We start from the raw sequence: 19,608 nt of genomic DNA, 5'->3' as shown, positions 1-19,608 counted from the left end.
TAGCTTTTGTCTTTGTAGTTTAGGATGTGAATGACTACAAGTGTATCTAACTCCTTCCTCTGGATTTTAATAACCAAATTGTATACATGTTCATTTTTAATTTAATAGGTTAAATTGCAGTTATGTTTAATCCTGAAGCTTTCTTTGGAGGCAGCTATGCTGTAAAAGAAAAAAAAAAATCTTACTTGGGAGCCAAAGGAACATTTGTTTGCATCTGAGCTCAGAAACATACTCTCTTTGGGACCTAAGGACATAATTGTCTGGTGTTCAGCAGAGCCTCCAAAGATAGGAGACCTGATGCTATCACTTTATCCTCTATTGCCTTTCATAGTTGTGGTACGAATAGGCTTAAGACGGCAGCCCGGGTGGCTCAGCGGTTTAGCGCCGCCTTCAGCCCAGGGTATGATCCTGGAGACCGGGGATCGAGTCCCACATCAGGCTCCCTGCATGGAGCCTGTTTCTCCCTCTGCCTGTGTCTCTGCCCCTCTCTCTGTGTCTCTCATGAATAAATAGGTAAAATCTTAAAAAAAAAAAAAAGGAATAGGCTTAAGAGAGGTAGTTGGGTATGATAGTTCAGACAGTGAGTGTAAGAATTAGGGCTTGCCTGAGTCTTGTTTCTAAGTCTTATTTCTGCCAGAGACTTGTTATGATAGTTTGGGTAGTAATTCAAAGAGCCAAGCTCTGCCTGAATCTTGTTTTCTGAGTCTTCTTTTTCAAGGTGATGAGACCTTGAGAAAATTACTTTGACCTTGCTAAGCTTCAGTTTCCTTCTTTCTAAAACCATAATAGTAATATCACCTAAAACATATGGTCTTGGTAGAATTAAATGATACAACGCAGGTAAAGAAACTGACTCAGTTGTGTAGTATTCTGTAAGCATGCAATATAATTTGATAGTAATAATAATATTATAAAAATGATTAAGCAGTTAACCTGTATGCCTCTTCTACTTGTTTCCTCTTCTCTTCCACCCCTCCCTTTTTTTCCCTCCTATTTTCCATCAAGAGGAAAGTCAAGGCGAGGGACTATAAAGTCAATATGAGAGGGTGGAAGACTTAGCAAGAGCAGCTGAATCAATCTTTACAGTTTAGGGTTGGGAGTAAGAGATGCCCCTTAAGCCTGATCTTGAAAGACACTCCTAAGACCTTTTCCTTTTGAGAACCCCCTGAGCAGCCACTGCATAGAAGAAATCTACTTCTTTCATGAAATCATTCGAGGTTAGTGTTCCTAACTTCCTAACCTATTATTGACACAATCTCATACATAGATGTATTTTTTTCTGAATTTATATTTGTCCATTCTCCACAATCTATACATTTCCTTACTATGTAGTCCAATTTTTGGTATGTATTTACTACTTATCAAAAAAATGAGGTAGATTAATACATTCAAGTACTCATCAACATTTCTTGTATTTCGTAACTTTAAAATCATTTAAACTATTTTGTTTTATTAAATGTAGAGCTCTGAGCAAAAAAGCAGAGAGAAAGATGTGAACTGATACATTGTCTGGATTCAAATCCAGTCCCACCTCTACATGCTAGGAGCTTAGGCCAGTTACTTACCTATTCTCTGACTCAATTTTCTACCTGGTACCAACTCAGTGATTTCCAACTGGATAATGGTTACAAGAATTTGAAGGGGATGATTTAAAGATAATGATTCATACATAGTAAATACTAAATGAGTGTTAGCTAATACTATTAGTAGTATAAGACAGACTTTCAAGCATATGCCTTCTTTTTTTTTTTAAAGATTTTATTTATTTATTTGTGAGAGACACACACAGAGAGGCAGAGACACAGAGGGAGAAGCAGGCTTCATGCAGGGAACCCGATGTGGGACTTGATCCCGGGACCCCAGGATCATGCCCTGGGCCGAAGGCAGGCGCTAAACCACTGAGCCACCCAGGGATTCCCAAGCATATGCATTCTTGTGAAAATAAGAAAAACATTTTTGAAACATCAGTTTTCTCACAACTCTTCAAAGGTGAAAGAATTTGCTTGTGTATAGTTTGCAAAGAAGATAGTAAAGCTGAGTCCGACAGGATAGCACGTTTTAATGGTAAATAACTCCATATTATTACATGGAACAACTAGTCTAAAAGTAGGACAAAGATAACACTCTAAACTGATGAAATTATCAGAGAGTAGTTTCAGAAGTTCTCTGTATCACTTTTCATAAAGCAACATATTTTAAACTGGAAGTTCAGGAAGTAATGTGATCAGCAACTTTTTAATGACTTACAATACTTTTTCTCTAGTATTTATCTTCTATTTAATAAATATTATCTTTCTTTTATAATTTCATGTAAGATTACAGATCTCAAATAGTTTTGTTTTATTATCAACTAGTGTGTCCTCTGATCTTGATGCTGAAACTATATACCAAAAACAATTTTTCAAACTCTTAATTTGGCAAGATTCTTTCTTAGTATTGTCATTTTAAGTAAGATACTATTCTAGGATTTTCATATAAGTCATATAAGACCATGCAATTCAGTAAATCATGGCAGGGTAGTACTAATATCATATTTATATTATTTTAGTTATTTTGTGGAAATAGATAAAAATTTTCATCTTGAGAATTATTGAATGACATTTAGCAAAGTTTTAAAGAAACTATAGAAAATAAAAAGAAAAAATTAAATTCCATAATTATTAACTTTCAAGTATAATCACTGGTTTCATTTTAGGATATTTTCTTCTTTTTGAAAGAAGAATCGTGCTGTTGTTGATATAACATCTAATATTGTGCTTAAGAATACTAGCTCTGAGCAGAGAGGCTGTTTGAGTCTAAGGCCTCTCCACCTGTTAACTGTGGCTTGGCTTAGTTACTTAACATCTCTCAAACTTGGTTTCATCATTTGTAAAATGGGAACATTAGTAGTGCTTTTATTAAACCATTATTGTGAGAATTAAATAAATTAAGTAGCACATATGAAGTACCTATAAAGATATATAATGGCTTATGCTGGACATACAGCTCTGTATAACCTATTTTTACACTTAACCTCATATCACATGCAGTTTCTCATCTGAGTATTTTTCAAAACGTGGTTTTTAGAAGTTATGTAAAAAATATCATTGTGATTTTATTGTGTCTCCTTAGGTTTGAACATTCAGTATTTTTTTAAAAATAAGTCATGTATGTAGCTTTTGTTCTTCTCTCTGATTTGCTTAGGGCAAATTTCAGAAAGAAATTACTAGGTTAAAAAGCACATGGATGTTTTTAAGGCTCTTTTGTGCTGCAAATTGCAAAATTGCCCTTTATCTTCCCTCGAGTAGTGTGTGAGTGTTCATTGCTCTATACCTTTGTTAACAGTGATTTTTTAAAAAATTCATTTTGTTTTGAAATCAAACGTGTCTTTCATATCTTGGTAACTGTTTTTACGACCACCTGTGTGGCATATAAGGTATGTCCTCTGATGTTACTTCAGGCCAAAGACAAATAGTCTAATCCTCAGGCTCATGATGCCTGCCTGTATCAACTCTGTGATTCCAGTTCCACTATGCAGCCATCAGCATATGAGAAAGTAGTCAGCTGGTATTTACAAAATGAAGGTTATGAATCTGAGCTATATTCCCCAAAGATTTATGAACTATAAAATGGCATTATTATTATGTTCCGTCATTGCATTGTGCTCTTTAGCTGCCTTCCATTTTCTGTGGTAAAGCTCCTTAGGATCCATTTGCATGAAAGCTACTGTGTGTACTCATTTTGTATTGTATTGTGGCAAACGCTATAATCTACAGGGTTCCTATTCATTTTGGAATTCATTTCACAGCTCACTAATTGTGTGAATGAGAAGAGGAAATATATGCTTTTATTCCGAAGCATGCCAAGCAGATGGCCCAAAGTTCATTGCTAGCAGTACTGTCGGTGTGGTCCTCTTCTGTAGGTAGTGAGCCTGGCATCGATCCGTCACACACAATGTGAGGGTCCATTTAACACAGCAGTTGACAGTCACTGAGCCTCTGGTTGGTTATGACTTATAAACATTTTATTTTTTATCATCAACTTCTAAAGTGGTCAGTCATTTTGAGCAGGTGCAAACACAGTAGAATTCATATTTGTTTTACTTGAGAAGACAAAATGAACCTTTATTCATATGGAAATTTGGGGAAAAGAAAACAGTACAGGGGACTAAGCTTAGTTTCTTAAAAAGGGATTAATACATGTATGGAGATTCAAAACTGTAGCATCATTTCTGAGATTGAACCTTTTGAAAAATTAAGTTGAAGAAAAAAGATTGTGGATTATATCTAAGCCTTTTAGGTGAATCTCCTTTCAAATCTCTTGTTCTTCCTGTATAAGGAAATTGTTTATTTACTTTTATATGCAATGTGTAATTTATGTAACCATTCTAAATGTTCCCAATTGCACTTATCCTGTGTGTGTGTGCATATGTGTGTGTGCATATTGTGTAGTGAGACAATCAAATAGAGCCAGAGGAGATGACAAAAAAATGAAACAATGAATGTCTTCACACATTTCCTACTTCAACAAGGATACTAGGACAATATGAAATTGGATTATTACTTTGGGAGATGGGGGTAGGTCCAATATTCTAATAGAGTTGAGGTAGTAATTTGATCACAGTATCTTATTTAAGAGAAACAAAGCATCAGAAATACCTACATGAAAATAAAATGAGTGTATATTTCTCTCACTCCTTCCTTCTTTCTCCCTTTCAAAACCTCCTACTATGGGTTTCACTTGTTGTATTGACTCCATATTTCCTTTTTCTTGGCTTTCAGACTGATGCTGCTCTAATGTATGATGCCGTGCACGTGGTGTCTGTGGGCGTCCAACAGTTTCCCCAGATGACAGTCAGTTCCTTACAGTGTAATAGACACAAACCCTGGCGCTTCGGGACCCGTTTTATGAGCCTAATTAAAGAGGTATGTCAGGAGAAGCACATATGCCTGGTCTCTTTTGTCCTCAAGGTGAATGAATTGAGATTATTTCAGTTTTCCTAACAGGTGACCTTTTATTTTTATCTTTTGAATTAAATTTCCTCCATACAAGCAAAATTAACATTTTTACTAAATGATGTGGAACAAAAGGGGGGGGGATTGCATGACAAATAAACAGATATCTTTCAAAATATCTGATTGCGTTTAGTAAACAGATGAAAATCTCTGACTTATGATTTACGACATTGTTAGTTTTCACCTTCCTGAATCTTTATGTGTATTACTTTTCATTTAAGTGGAGATGCAGTGTAAAGAATGCCTATATTTTAGGCAACCACTTTTAACATGAATGCCATTTGCACCCCACTAAATTACATGTCTTACAAGAATTGTTATTTAGATCTGTGGTTCCTAAATATAATGTCTAGTTATTTTAAGTATGTTAGCAGTTAACATAAAACAGAATTACCTGGATTCAGAGAAGTGCAGTTTACTTCATATTGATAATGCAGTCATTCTTATGGCCATATATCATTTCTGATTAGAGCAGTTATGGTTATAGACCAAGAATGCCCATAGTGAGGGAAAAAGGGTAAAATTCTAAACATCACACTCACAAATGCACACACACTATTTCCAGTTATCCTATCATGAAGGAAATCCCTCTGTCAGCTTAGGACACATTTCATTTGATTATAACAGCAGTTTTTATATGAAAGTGTTAACTATGAAAATTTAATATTTGTTAGGAAAATCACAGGGATTATTACCATACGAAATTTTCCTTAATGGCTTTAAAGAAATCATCAATTCATCATATAATAAATTATTCATCTTGAAAAGAAAAGTGAAAATAGGGTCATAATTAAGAATCTCCAGGTTCTTGGCAAAGAATACCCATGAATTTTCCACACGTAATTTTTAATGTATTCTCAGATAGGTGAAACAACACATCTGAAACATATGTAGTTAATTTATTTACTTCACATTCTACATTTATGTCTGCTTTAAAACTAAGCGTCCAAGAGCTGCAAACATAGTGCATAGGTTTGTTGGTTAAAGAATTGCATTCTGGATGCAGCATCTGAATATTGAGGTGTGTGTCAAACTGTCCTATAAGAAACAGTTGTGTGAAACTCACTATTGTATTGATTGTAAGGTGTTGTCGAGGACCTAGTCCATTACATCACACAGTGCTCCTCTTTATGAGGACCAACGGGAGACATTCTTCTCAGAATTCAGTGTCAGGAAAAGCTGAGCTTCTCCTGGGCAGTTGGTAGGTCTTAAATTATGGGCCCTGTACATTGTGTTTCTATCACATTTTCTTCATTGCTTTGGTTGCTAGGAAGTTCAGAATTAAATTTGTGGTTGCATTTTATTAGTTACGCATTCTTACCTGATGAACATTTCTTTATGCTGCCTTTACCTCAGATCATTTTTTTAAACTATTTTTTAGTTTTATTTCTGTACTTGTTAATCGCATTGTCTATTTTTGTACTAGTATGCATTTTTGTTAATCACCTAAAATTATTTTCTTTGGGGAATGTTGGGTTAAAAATATTTTTTCTTCCATATTGGAAACCACTTAACAAGTATTTCAACTCAGTGATGAAGTCTTAAAATATGTATATAGATAAGTATTATAACTGTTTCTGTTTTATTTGCAATTTTTTAGCCTAGAACTGTTTTAGAATCCCTATACATAACTATAGAAATACATGGAGGCTAAGAAATGTAGTAATAATGATACCATTTGTATCCCTTCTTGAAATGTTACCTATAACCTATTTGGTTTTATTTCTTTGGATCTTGGTATATATTCTTTCAAACATTAATAGCTGTGAGTATATGTTACACTACTTAGAATTTTCACATGTAAATATTTTTCCAAGCTACTTCCAAATGGCAAATAATGGAAAACATTATTTTTTGTATATAGCCAGCAGAATGAGAAAACTTTTTATTAAAAAAAATTCGGAAATTTGCTCACCTGTGATGGACTGAACCCATTATGTAATTAGATTATTATATTTTCACTTCCTTCTATGTGAAAGGCCTCTTTTACAGGAAGTATAGCTTGACATGAAGTAATTTTGATATATTTCTCCCGGTCTTGCTTAAGGGAAAAATAAAGTAATAAGTTAATTATTCTAAGAGGAAAGTGTATAATTGAAGTTGTATAACATAGGTTTTCCTAAATTCAGTTTCTTTCTCTGTAATAAAATAAGCTTATGTTCATATTAGTATGAATTTAGGAGTGGTACTTTATAACAGTAATTCTATTTGGAGTCTCCAGTGAGATATTCACTATCTCATGTATTATAATAAGTGACAAAATTATTCTCAGTTTGCCAAAGGAGGTTTGCTAGTTAGAACAATCTTCAAATCTCTCATAAAAAGTTATACACAGAAAATCATTATTTAAAATGAAAAATTTATAATAGGTTTTATACTGGGACTAAAACAGTGTCTGTAGACAAAAATCCTCCAAAGCTCATAAGAGGAAAATAATGTTTTAAAAATCAGTAGTGATACCAATTTATGAGAAGTAATGAAAATAGTGTTTCCTATTTTTTTGTGTGAAAAAATGTTTTATCTTCCTTTACTTATATGTTAACCCATTGTATTTATTTATTTGTTTGTTCGTTTCCTACAGGCACACTGGGAAGGTCTCACAGGCAGAATAACTTTCAACAAAACCAATGGCTTACGAACAGATTTTGATTTGGATGTGATCAGCCTCAAGGAAGAAGGTTTGGAAAAGGTACTTGAGTCATTCAACCTATTTACTTTATTATTAAGTGAAAAAAATCCTAATGAAGGAATAGGGAAATATTCCCTTTTGTAGTCACATTTCATGGGCATTTGACTTTATCGAATAACTCTTAAAAATACATATTCGATTCATTATATTGAATATAATAATTGAGAATTAGTATTCAAGGATAAAAAGTGTCTTAAGACAACTAAATATTTTATTTTCTCATCAAATTTTTCTTATACTTTGAAATGCATATAATTTTTATTAGCTTTAAGATTTAATATAGTAATTAAAAGTATTTATACTTCTGTTTGCATAGACTTTCCTATTTGGAGCAGGTCATAAAAAAAGGATTAAATACAGAAGCATATTTCTATTGCTGGGTCATAGTCAAGTGAAATATCTGACTTAATGTATGCAAAGTAAATTAGGTATGAACATAAATATATTACACTCATCTATCTTATTTGATTATATTTCTAAGGTAAAGTACAGACAAAGATTATAGAATTTGGGTGTATGCTTACTTTAAAAATACTTTAGTGTAAGTTTGTTTATATTTGTAATATATGCATTTATATATTTTTCCTGGTAGACTCATTAAAAATGTATTAAGATATTTTGATAAGAACTTAAGAAAAATTTATATTTGCCTGAAATAGTATTGTTTTAAAGATAGTAAGGTGTCTTATATTTCATCTAGCAATTAAACATGGAACATTATTTATAAATGGAAACTTGAGTCATAAGAAGAGGACTTTAACCTAAGAGACAATAGCATATTTGAATGTTGATTCAAATTATTCTGGAGAGAGAAAACATGCAATTTTTGATAATGTTACCAAGATAGGGAGAAATACAGCATGACCAACTGATGACTAACTTTGACAGGAATATTACCTTCTCTCACTGAGAGTTTCAGATTGTACCTTTTGAAAGACCATGCAAAGTCAAGAATCTTTCATAATAAACTGCAAACCAAATATTCATGAGTCAGTCACTTCCTAACTGCTTTGCTCCCATGATGAGAATATTATTCTATACCCAAGACTGGTATTGATAATGGTAGGGTTTAGTCAGATCTTACAGGTTTCATACCAGTATTTACTGGAGATACTGTCTTTTTTTTTTTTTTTTTGAAGTATACAAGTCACTAGGAAGAGCTTTGGCTTTTTTTATATTTCAGCACACCAACAAAGAAATGGCAATGCCTTCTTGTTACTATAGTCCCTGTAAGGAAAACATTAGAGAAGCTTTTCTCTAGGCAATAATGTGGATTATAGAAAGATCCTGAATATAACGCTTACCACGTACGTGTGATGATCAGCCAGACTGATAAACAGGGTACAACAATGTGAATTATACATATTGCCTTGATATTTCAAAAATATTTTGTACACTTCTCTGAAATTTGAAATTTTGTTTTGATAAATTAATTACACAAAATCTTTAAAATAAAGGGGTTTTTACATACAGTGATAACTCACTTGAACATAAATATGATGGAAAACTGTTCCACGCTTTACAAGAGCAGTAAAAGAATATTTCTGACAAAGGATGTAATTAAGTAGAGTCACGTATATGAGGTACTTAGAACTAGCTTTTGAATAATGGGGAATTATTGATTGGTAGAGATTGAGTCATTGCAGAAAGAGATAACAATATGGGGAAAGACAGCATAGCATTTGATTTAATCATTTAACACACACACACACACACACACACACAGACTCACACAGAGGTGGGAGACAGAGCTAAAATGCTAGATTTAAGTCATAAAGTGAGCACCATGTTGAGATATTTGCAATGTATTAGTATACAATATGAATTCAAAGAGGGAATAGCCTGGAGGCCTATGGGATGTGTAGAAAAATATTATAGTTTGGAATAATTTTAATATGGAGCCATGTATCTCAAACTATTCTGAGTGGAAGTGAGAGATGCATAAACAGTGACAGAGGCAGTAGCTGAATCTTCAACAGTGTTGTTAATTCAAGGAATAGCTGACTATTGGGATTATGCTTTTAAGGAGTAATGGAGGAGCCAGGTGATAAAAGTAGGAGAAGCCAGTGATAAAAGCATAAATCAAAGATTGGTGAGGAAATCAGTGGGGGAAATTAACATTAGAAAGAAATTGGAACAAATCTGAAGAGGCACATAAAGTACTGAGGTTGAGTGAAGGTAAATTAGAGAGAAGTGGAATTAAAAGTTCAAATCAAATGCTTTCAATATCTTCAAAAATCAGTGCATAAGGGGTATCCGGGTGGCTCAGTCAGCTAAGTATCTGACTCTTGATTTCAGCTCAGTTTATGGCCTTGGGGTTGTGAGATGCAGCCCCACACTGGTCTCTGTACTGGGCAGGAAGTCTACTTGAGATTCTCTCTTTCCCTCTTCCTTTACTCCTCCCACCCCTTGGTGCATACACACACTCTCTCTCCATCTGAAAAAAATAAAAAATAAAAAATAAATAAAATAAAAAGAAGAAGAAAGCACGTAAGTCATCAGATAAAAGAGAGCAGTTGGATTTAGTTTAGTTAGATCTTAAGAATAATGAGAATTTTTTGGCAAGTCTGTGACAGACTTGACTTTTAATAGTAGGAATAAAGTGCCACTAGGTAGCAAAATATACTCATTTTTTAAATCTAGTAGAATGGTTAAGAGATCAAGGTATAGATTTAGGCAGAACTGGGCTCAAATCCTTGCTCTGTCATTTAATATTTATGGACAACTTCATTAACCTCTCTAAAACACAGTGTCTTCAACTACATTGGGGGTAATAGCAGTATCTAATTCATGAAGACTAATGAGTCTTGCCAAGTTTTCTTTTGCTTTGTCCTGAAACCCATAGATGTAAAGACAGAGTTCCTACCTTGATAGAGTTCACAGTTTGGAAGGTTCAACAGATAGTGATCTTAGAGACTTAAATCACAATTACAATTCTGTCGCAAGTGTGTGAACTTCACCCTTCCACCCAAGTTCTCTGTGCCGAATTTCTCATCTCAAAAAATGTAAGGTGCTAAGGGCTAACGTGAGAATATCATGGCTTCTAAGAGAACCTGGAAATACAATCTTTATAGGTGTTAAGGCTAAGAATTTAGTTATCCCCAATTCTATTTTTATCATGACTGGGTGAGGAAAATGAAAAAAAAAGTGTAAAATGCTAGTTTTATCCATTTCTTCTCCTCATGCCTACTGCCTTTTCCTGGCTTTATCTTGGTCATCTTTGTCTAGTACACTTCATTTATTCACTTGATCCTCTTAACAAATATAGAGTGAACCTCTATTTTGTGCCCTTATGAAGGTTATATCCTGGTGAAGGAAACCTGCCAATTATAAATGGACTCATGAAAGTACAATATAGGATTAGGAAGTAATAAGTGCTAAAAAGAAAGATGACTTGTTTACATGTTTAGAGAACTGAGTTTGGGGTTGAAATGAGACTCTGAACACATCTTTTCCACTTAATGCCCAGAGATCAAATTGAATCTTTTCCATTCTATCTTGACAGGAACTTTGGTTGGAACACAGCCTGCTTAGCTTGTCCAAGAAGGGTCACTAATACTGCAGACACAGCCGGTCACATCTGTCCAAACAAGCTCTCCATGCCATGGCAATGCCTTCTTTAGAGCAATGGAGGAAGAATAAGGGGCTGAGGGGAAACTAGGTGCCATTCCAGATATTGTCTGCCTCAGGCAATAGGACAGTTTGTTTTCTTTAAGAGCCTGGTATTCAGTACTCAAAACTAGGAAAAGGAAAATAATAAGTAGTTTTCCCAGCTTGAATTCTTCTGGTCAGTTCAAAGACCATATTGTATATTCTACTTCCAAAATATGTTTAGAATCCATCTATTTGTCTCCACATTCATTGTTGCAATAATAGCCAAGGTACCTATCACCTGGACATCTATATTGGCACCCAAATAGACTTCTCTGTTCTATTCCCCTTATAGTTCATTCCCCATATGACAGCAGTCAGATCAGTGTCTTTGAAAGCAAATTGATCCATGTTATTGCTCTGTTTAAATCCTTTCACTCATTCCCACTGTATTTTGATTAAAATCCAAATATGATTTACAAAGTACTGCCTACCTTCCCCCTCAGCTCTCACTACCATCTCAGGTGTTTTCTGTGCATTAATTATACTGGCTTTTGCTCGTTTTTTTTTGTTTGTTTGTTTGTTTGTTTGCTTTTTTTGTTTTTTCACAGACATAAAGCTTTCTCTATTACTTTGGCAGGGAAATTTTCCCAGCTTGGAAAACCCACCCCCAGCCCTTTGCCTGGCTCACTCGTACTCATCCTGAGGGTCAGAATGTCTTTCTTCCTTAGATAGGCATCCCATAAGCCTAACCAAATTTGACTTTCTTATAGTGCCCTGTACTTTTCCTTCCTGGCACTTATCACAGTGTGTAATTATGTATGCTCTCAGTTCCACTATTTACATATTTGGGGCCTAGCAAAGTCTCTGGCACAAAGTATATCCTCACGAAGTATTTATTGACTACTGAATGAAAGAAGAATCACCACAAGAATCATAAGAACTCCACATAGAATGCTTATGTAAGTGTCTGGTGCAAATTTATTTTCCTATGGCACAACATTTTTTTTCTTTAATTTTTCCAGATTTACCCCATACCTACACAATGAGAACAGAGAAATCTAGTAGTTAGTCGGTGGGCTGGGGTTGTAAGTCAATGCTTCAAGGGGCACAGGATTTTAGAGTGCACAAGATGGCAACACTGAAGTCTGAACTTACAAGGATGCACTATGTACCTTACATAATGCATTTTAAATCCTGACAACCCAATTCTACATCAAAGAGTAAAAATAATATTCTATTTATAAAAGTTCCCGTTTTCCATCATATCAATTTGCGGTATGGGAATAAACGAAGACCACTTAAATGAGAACAAACAAGTTATTATTCAGAGCTTGCTGTAGCACTTGTGTTTGGCAGAAATGCAAAGGCAGGCAGGTCAGTGGAAAAGCTTCATAGTGGAAAAAAGGAAAGGCTTCAGATGTGCCCTGATTGGAGATTGTTAACATGAGGAAACATGGGGTGCTGGCAAAAGATAAGGAAGCTGGGGGTTATTGAACAGATCTTGACCACTTTGGGCAGATTGCCACAGAGGTGGTTTGCCTTCCCAGATTGTTTGCTCCACAGGCTCTGGGTCAAGTTCTATTTCATACATGGTCAGACTGTTGTCTATTTGTGTATTTAATCTGCCAATGGAATTACTGAAGTCACTTGGAAGGAGAGGAAGAAATAGCACAATGGTATGGTCAAGAAAAATTGACATGAGGAAGACAAAAATGTCTTCGTAACTGACAAAATGAAATTATTTTGGTTTTTACTTTTCTTTGAATATGTAACTAGGGAGATGCCTGGGTAGCTCAGCAGTTGAGCGTCTACCTTCTGCTCAGGTCGTGATCCTGGAGTCCCGGGATCGAGTCCCATATTGGACTCTCTGCATGGAGCCTGCTTCTCCTCTGCCTATGTTTCTGCCTCCTTCTCTTCTGTGTCTCTCATGAATAAATAAATAAAATCTTAAAAAAAATAAAAACAATATGTAGCTAGGATATGATTTACTGCCGGAAATGGTTTAATCTTACCTAGTACTCTGAAGCTTAGCTATGTGTTTAGGAAAGAGCAGCTTCAGTTGGAAGTAAACACTTGATTAAAAGGCATAAGATGTTAAGAAATATTGAGAAGACACTTAGAATATAACTCACAAGGATTCTGTGTAGAAGAAAAATAGTTGGAAGCTTTTACAGGAGATGTTTGAATTGAGATGATGACACTCCATGATAATGGTGCGTTTCCAATGCAAGTTGAGTTATCTAGAGGCCATTTTGCAGAAAATTACCACTTATATAAAAAAGAATATTTTAAACTGTAATGCAATAATAAAATTACTTATAGAGCTGAAACTAATATAACACCATATATTAATTTTACCTGAATTTAAAATAAATAAAATAATAAAATCACTTATTTCTGCCACATGATTTTTCTTACCAAATGTACTTTGCAACCACCATGTATGTCATATGTTTTCCAAACAAACAAAAACAACAAAAAACATCTCTTTTCAAATGGATATTAGCTTTTAAGCAGAGGCATTAAATTAAAATCATTCTTGTTGTCCCTCTCCTATTTTTTCTTTTTTCTAGGATCAAAGTTAATTTCTTTTGGTTCTTTTGCTGATAGTTTTTTTAATGTGATATTCCTATTCAAATAGAACTTGGAGAATAGAATTCTCTGTCTCCTCAATGGAAGTGTTTAATTAATCCTTATGAAACTGGCTTTTTGTTTTAATACATTAATTTTGAAAAAAAAAATCGGGAAAAACCAGGTACATTTCTCTGGCCAGAGATGGTACTGAGAAGCTTGCAAGTGTTTAGGACTATGAACAATAACACAATGCTTGCCTCAGCATGTTTTCATAATACAATCAGATTCAAACCTCTACATCTTTAGGGAAAACTTTGAAAAAGAAAAGTGGATACAAAAACACATTTTATGGAATATATGTTTGCCAATTTCTACAAAGTTAAGAATTTATATATATATATAAATATATATATTTTATATTTATATTTATGTATAAATATATTTATATGTATTTATGTATATTATGTATTTATATATTATATAAATTATATATAAATTATATATTATATATTTATAAATTATAGATTATATAAATATATTTATATTATATATATTATATATATAAGCAAGATAATTTGTAAATTCAAATTTGTAAACTTTTATAAAGTGTAATAACTTTGTCATACTTTACTTTTAAGGAAGCTTTATTTCAACTTTTTTTTAAAAATAATTACTGACCTTTTATGTTTATTCAAGATCTGTTTATGTTTATTTTGGCCTGTCATGTTTTTTTTTTTTAATTATTTATTCATGACAGACACAGATAGAGAGAGAGGCAGAGACACAGACAGAGGAGAAGCAGGCTCCATGCAGGGAGCCTGATGCGGAACTCGATCCCGGGACTCCAGAATCACGCCCCGGGCCAAAGACAGGTGCCAAACCACTGAGCCACCCAGGGATCCCCCCATTTCAACTTTTTACATCATTTTTTTCTGAATATTTCCTGCTTGCTTTTGGACCCTCTAATAGAAACTGGTATCTGTAATCCATAGGCTTCTTAGTAAAACTCAGATATTTTTATAATGTATGCAGAGGGTGAGAATTAGTAATGAAACCCTGCCTTCCTGAATTTATGGGCATAGATGTTCCAGGACAAGAACATGTTTCAAATTGCTTTTTGAAAAAGTTTTTGTAAAACATATGTATTTTTAGAACAAGTGGTAATTTCTATAGAAGTCTTTACTATTGACCTTTCTCTAGCCTGTAGAATCCTGTACTCATTAACTCCCTAGGAAAAAGGTGTTTGAATGGAATTTACAGTCTTCAAAATTTATCTAAGTGTGAAAATCCACACTAGATAGGTGAGAACTATTTCTTTGATAGATTTCTAGATACCTAATACATAGCAGTTTTTGATCTTTTTCTCTTTGATGGCATTTGATACGTAATCCTGGTCCCCATGACAACAATGACCCCAAACTCCCTGGAACTGAGATTTCTTTTGCTTCTCTGTAGGAAAGCAATGCTAATGGTGATGTTGAGTAGTCAGAAATGTGTTGTTTGCTTCTTAAAAAGCAAAATGCATCCTCCTCCAGATCTAAGCCTAGTGTTTTTCTTTGGAGATGTTAACCATTTAATTTGTCTAACTCTTATAAAGAATTCATTAAATGCCCTGTCTTACAACTGTACTGACATTTTTGGGCTGTGTCTCAATATGTTTATAGTTACAATTTTGCTTGATAACTTTTAATCTTCACAATGGTAAACTATTTAAGAAAACTCTTTACAGATGACATTTATGTTTGGAAATCAGTGGGATTATTTCATTTGAAAGCACACAATTCTTATTTTGTCCTAATAGAGAATACCATGTGTTGACTTTTTTTCTTTCAAACTACTGGATTTGAATTAAACATGTACACTAAACATAATTTTTAAAGCATTGCTTTGATTTTAAAGTAATATCTGAACTACATTTTTAATTTTGGAAAAATGGCCCTTAATTAATTGAATGTTACACGGTGTTGTATTTGAGAAGAGTTAATTCACTGATTTAAATTTTATTTAAAAAATTAAAACTACCACCTGTCTCTAACTCTTTCTTAATAGGGTTGACTTTGCCTTAGACAGAAATAAAAATCCTCAAGGTGAAAAATTTATGTTTGGATTAGTTATCTTTTTCTGTTAGATGATTATATATTTATTGATTTATTGTCCTGATATTAAGACTGTAGTTCTCAAATGGTGAAATTCTAGATCCTTAGGAAACTGACGGATAGCTAGTTTTAGGAAAGTAATTAATTGACGGGATTTCTGCGTCGTCCTCACAGGCCAGATTACTTATATATGAAGGTAACCCAGTTCCCAGGTAATTGTTTTTTATTATGAATTCTCCCTACCCGAAAGCAGGTAGGCATTGCTATGAAATGGTGCATGTTTATGTTTGGGGCATCACTGAGTGCTAATTCCTTCTAAGTGATCTGTTAATATGAAGCCCAATGGAAATGAACAACTATTAATTATTATTAGACAGTACTTTTATACGACAGTAATACAAAAAACTATCTCTACTTTTCATTTAAAAATTCAACATCGAAAGGGATGAAGTAAGTGAAGAGAAAAATGTTTCTAATTTACCTTCAACATTTAGCAAAACAACTACTGTGTTGAAAATACTCTGTTTTTACTATTCTGTATCACTCCACATAGGCTTGAAATCTGACTTTGTAAACTGTCTGGAGAGAATGGGTATACTAGTTAATACAGAGTGGTTTCTTGTGATCACCATGAAGACCTCCTTTAGGAAAGTATCACTTAGGCTCTTTGCTCACGACAGATATATACCACAATTACTTTATCTATTCATACATCGATAGACACTGAGATTGTTTTCACATCTTGGGTAAATAATGTAGTGAACATGAGGGTGTATGTATCTTCTCAGGTTAGTGTTTGTTATTTTGGTTTTGTTTCTATTTTTGGACAAATAACCAGAAATGGAATTTTTGGATGCTATGGTAGTTCTATTTTAATTTTTTGAGGAACTTCCATACCATTTTCCATAGTTGCTGCACCAATTTACATTCCCACCAACAGTGACAAGGGCTCCCTTTTCTCCACCTTTTATACTCATGACTGATTCATTCTATAACTGGAAGCCTGTATCTGCCGGTCTCCTTCACCCATTTTGCTATTCCCCCTTCCTCCTCCCTCTGACAACCATCATTTTGTTCTCTATATTTACAGGGCTTATTCTGCTTTTGTTTCTTTATTCATTTATTTGGTTTTTAAGATTCCACATGTGAGTGAAATCATATGGTATTTGTCTTTTTCAATCTGACTTATTTCACTTATCATAATACCTTCTAGATCCATCCATGTTGTTGCAAATGGCAAGATATCTTTTTTATGGCTGTGTAATATTATGTGTATTATCTATCTATATCATCTATCTATCTATCACACTTCCTTATCCATTCATCTGTTGCTGGGCACTTACGTTGTTTCCATATCTTAACTATTGTAAATAATGCTGCAATAAACATAGGGGTCCATATATCGTTTTGAAATAGTGTTTTCATTTTCTTTGGGTAAATACCAAATAGTGAAATTATTGCATCATATGATATTTCTTTTTTTAAATTTTTTGAGGAACCTCCATACTGTTTTCCACCATGGCTGTACTAATTTACATTCCCACCAATAGTGCACAAGAGTTCCTTTCCCTCCACATCCTTGCCAACATCTATTCTTTCTTTCTTTCTTTTTTTTTTTTAACTATTCTGACAGGTGTAAGGTGATATCTCATTGTGGCTTTGATTTGCATTTCACTGATGATGAGCGCTGTTGAACATGTCTTCATGTGTCTATTGGCCATCTGTATGTCTTTGGAGAAATGTCTGTTTATGTTCTGCTCATTTTTTAATTGGATTGTTTGGGAGTTTTTTGGTGTTGAGTTGTGTAAGTTTCTTTATTCATTTTAGATATTAACCCCTTATTAGATATATCATTTGCAAATGTCTTCTCCAATTCAGTAGGTTTATTTTTTATTTTGCTGATAGTTTTCTTCATTGTGCAAAAGCTTTTTATTTTTTTTTTATTTATTTTTTTTTTTTTATTGGTGTTCAATTTACTAACATACAGAATAACACCCAGTGCCCGTCACCCATTCACTCCCACCCCCCGCCCTCCTCCCCTTCTACCACCCCTAGTTCGTTTCCCAGAGTTAGCAGTCTTTACGTTCTGTCTCCCTTTCTGATATTTCCCACACATTTCTTCTCCCTTCCCTTATTTTCCCTTTCACTATTATTTATATTCCCCAAATGAATGAGAACATATAATGTTTGTCCTTCTCCAACTGACTTACTTCACTCAGCATAATACCCTCCAGTTCCATCCACGTTGAAGCAAATGGTGGGTATTTGTCATTTCTAATAGCTGAGTAATATTCCATTGTATACATAAACCACATCTTCTTTATCCATTCATCTTTCGTTGGACACCGAGGCTCCTTCCACAGTTTGGCTATAGTGGCCATTGCTGCTAGAAACATCGGGGTGCAGGTGTCCTGGCGTTTCATTGCATTTGTATCTTTGGGGTAAATCCCCAACAGTGCAATTGCTGGGTCGTAGGGCAGGTATATTTTTAACTGTTTGAGGAACCTCCACACAGTTTTCCAGAGTGGCTGCACCAGTTCACATTCCCACCAACAGTGTAAGAGGGTTCCCTTTTCTCCGCATCCTCTCCAACATTTGTTGTTTCCTGCCTTGTTAATTTTCCCCATTCTCACTGGTGTGAGGTGGTATCTCATTGTAGTTTTGATTTGTATTTCCCTGATGGCAAGTGATGCAGAGCATTTTCTCATGTGCATGTTGGCCATGTCTATGTCTTCCTCTGTGAGATTTCTGTTCATGTCTTTTGCCCATTTCATGATTGGATTGTTTGTTTCTTTGGTGTTGAGTTTAATAAGTTCTTTATAGATCTTGGAAACTAGCCCTTTATCTGATATGTCATTTGCAAATATCTTCTCCCATTCTGTAGGTTGTCTTTGAGTTTTGTTGACTGTATCCTTTGCTGTGCAAAAGCTTCTTATCTTGATGAAGTCCCAATAGTTCATTTTTGCTTTTGTTTCTTTTGCCTTTGTGGATGTATCTTGCAAGAAGTTACTATGGCCGAGTTCAAAAAGGGTGTTGCCTGTGTTCTTCTCTAGGATTTTGATGGAATCTTGTCTCACATTTAGATCTTTCATCCATTTTGAGTTTATCTTTGTGTATGGTGAAAGAGAGTGGTCTAGTTTCATTCTTCTGCATGTGGATGTCCAATTTTCCCAGCACCATTTATTGAAGAGACTGTCTTTCTTCCAATGGATAGTCTTTCCTCCTTTATCGAATATTAGTTGCCCATAAAGTTCAGGGTCCACTTCTGGATTCTCTATTCTGTTCCACTGATCTATGTGTCTGTTTTTGTGCCAGTACCACACTGTCTTGATGACCACAGCTTTGTAGTACAACCTGAAATCTGGCATTGTGATGCCCCCAGATATGGTTTTCTTTTTTAAAATTCCCCTGGCTATTCGGGGTCTTTTCTGATTCCACACAAATCTTAAAATAATTTGTTCTAACTCTCTGAAGAAAGTCCATGGTATTTTGATAGGGATTGCATTAAACGTGTAAATTGCCCTGGGTAACATTGACATTTTCACAATATTAATTCTGCCAATCCATGAGCATGGAATATTTTTCCATCTCTTTGTGTCTTCCTCAATTTCTTTCAGAAGTGTTCTATAGTTTTGAGGGTATAGATCCTTTACATCTTTGG

At 34.3% G+C, this 19,608-nt stretch overlaps 1 protein-coding gene across 7 annotated transcripts in view; it reads left to right on the top strand.

The window, feature by feature from the left end:
- The window catches only part of GRIK2 (glutamate ionotropic receptor kainate type subunit 2), a 1,079,206-nt gene that overhangs the window by 802,838 nt on the left and 256,760 nt on the right, over nt 1-19,608 (top strand). For all 7 annotated transcript variants that reach the window (XM_072831955.1, XM_072831953.1, XM_072831957.1 and 4 more), the window contains 2 exons: nt 4,761-4,904; nt 7,576-7,683. In XM_072831955.1, coding sequence (XP_072688056.1) covers nt 4,761-4,904; nt 7,576-7,683 — 252 coding nt within the window. The remainder of the gene's footprint in view (nt 1-4,760; nt 4,905-7,575; nt 7,684-19,608) is intronic.

Source organism: Canis lupus, chromosome 7, assembly GCF_048164855.1.
Source record: "Canis lupus baileyi chromosome 7, mCanLup2.hap1, whole genome shotgun sequence".
Classification (NCBI taxonomy): domain Eukaryota; kingdom Metazoa; phylum Chordata; class Mammalia; order Carnivora; family Canidae; genus Canis; species Canis lupus.
This window is presented reverse-complemented; position numbering and strand designations above follow the sequence as displayed.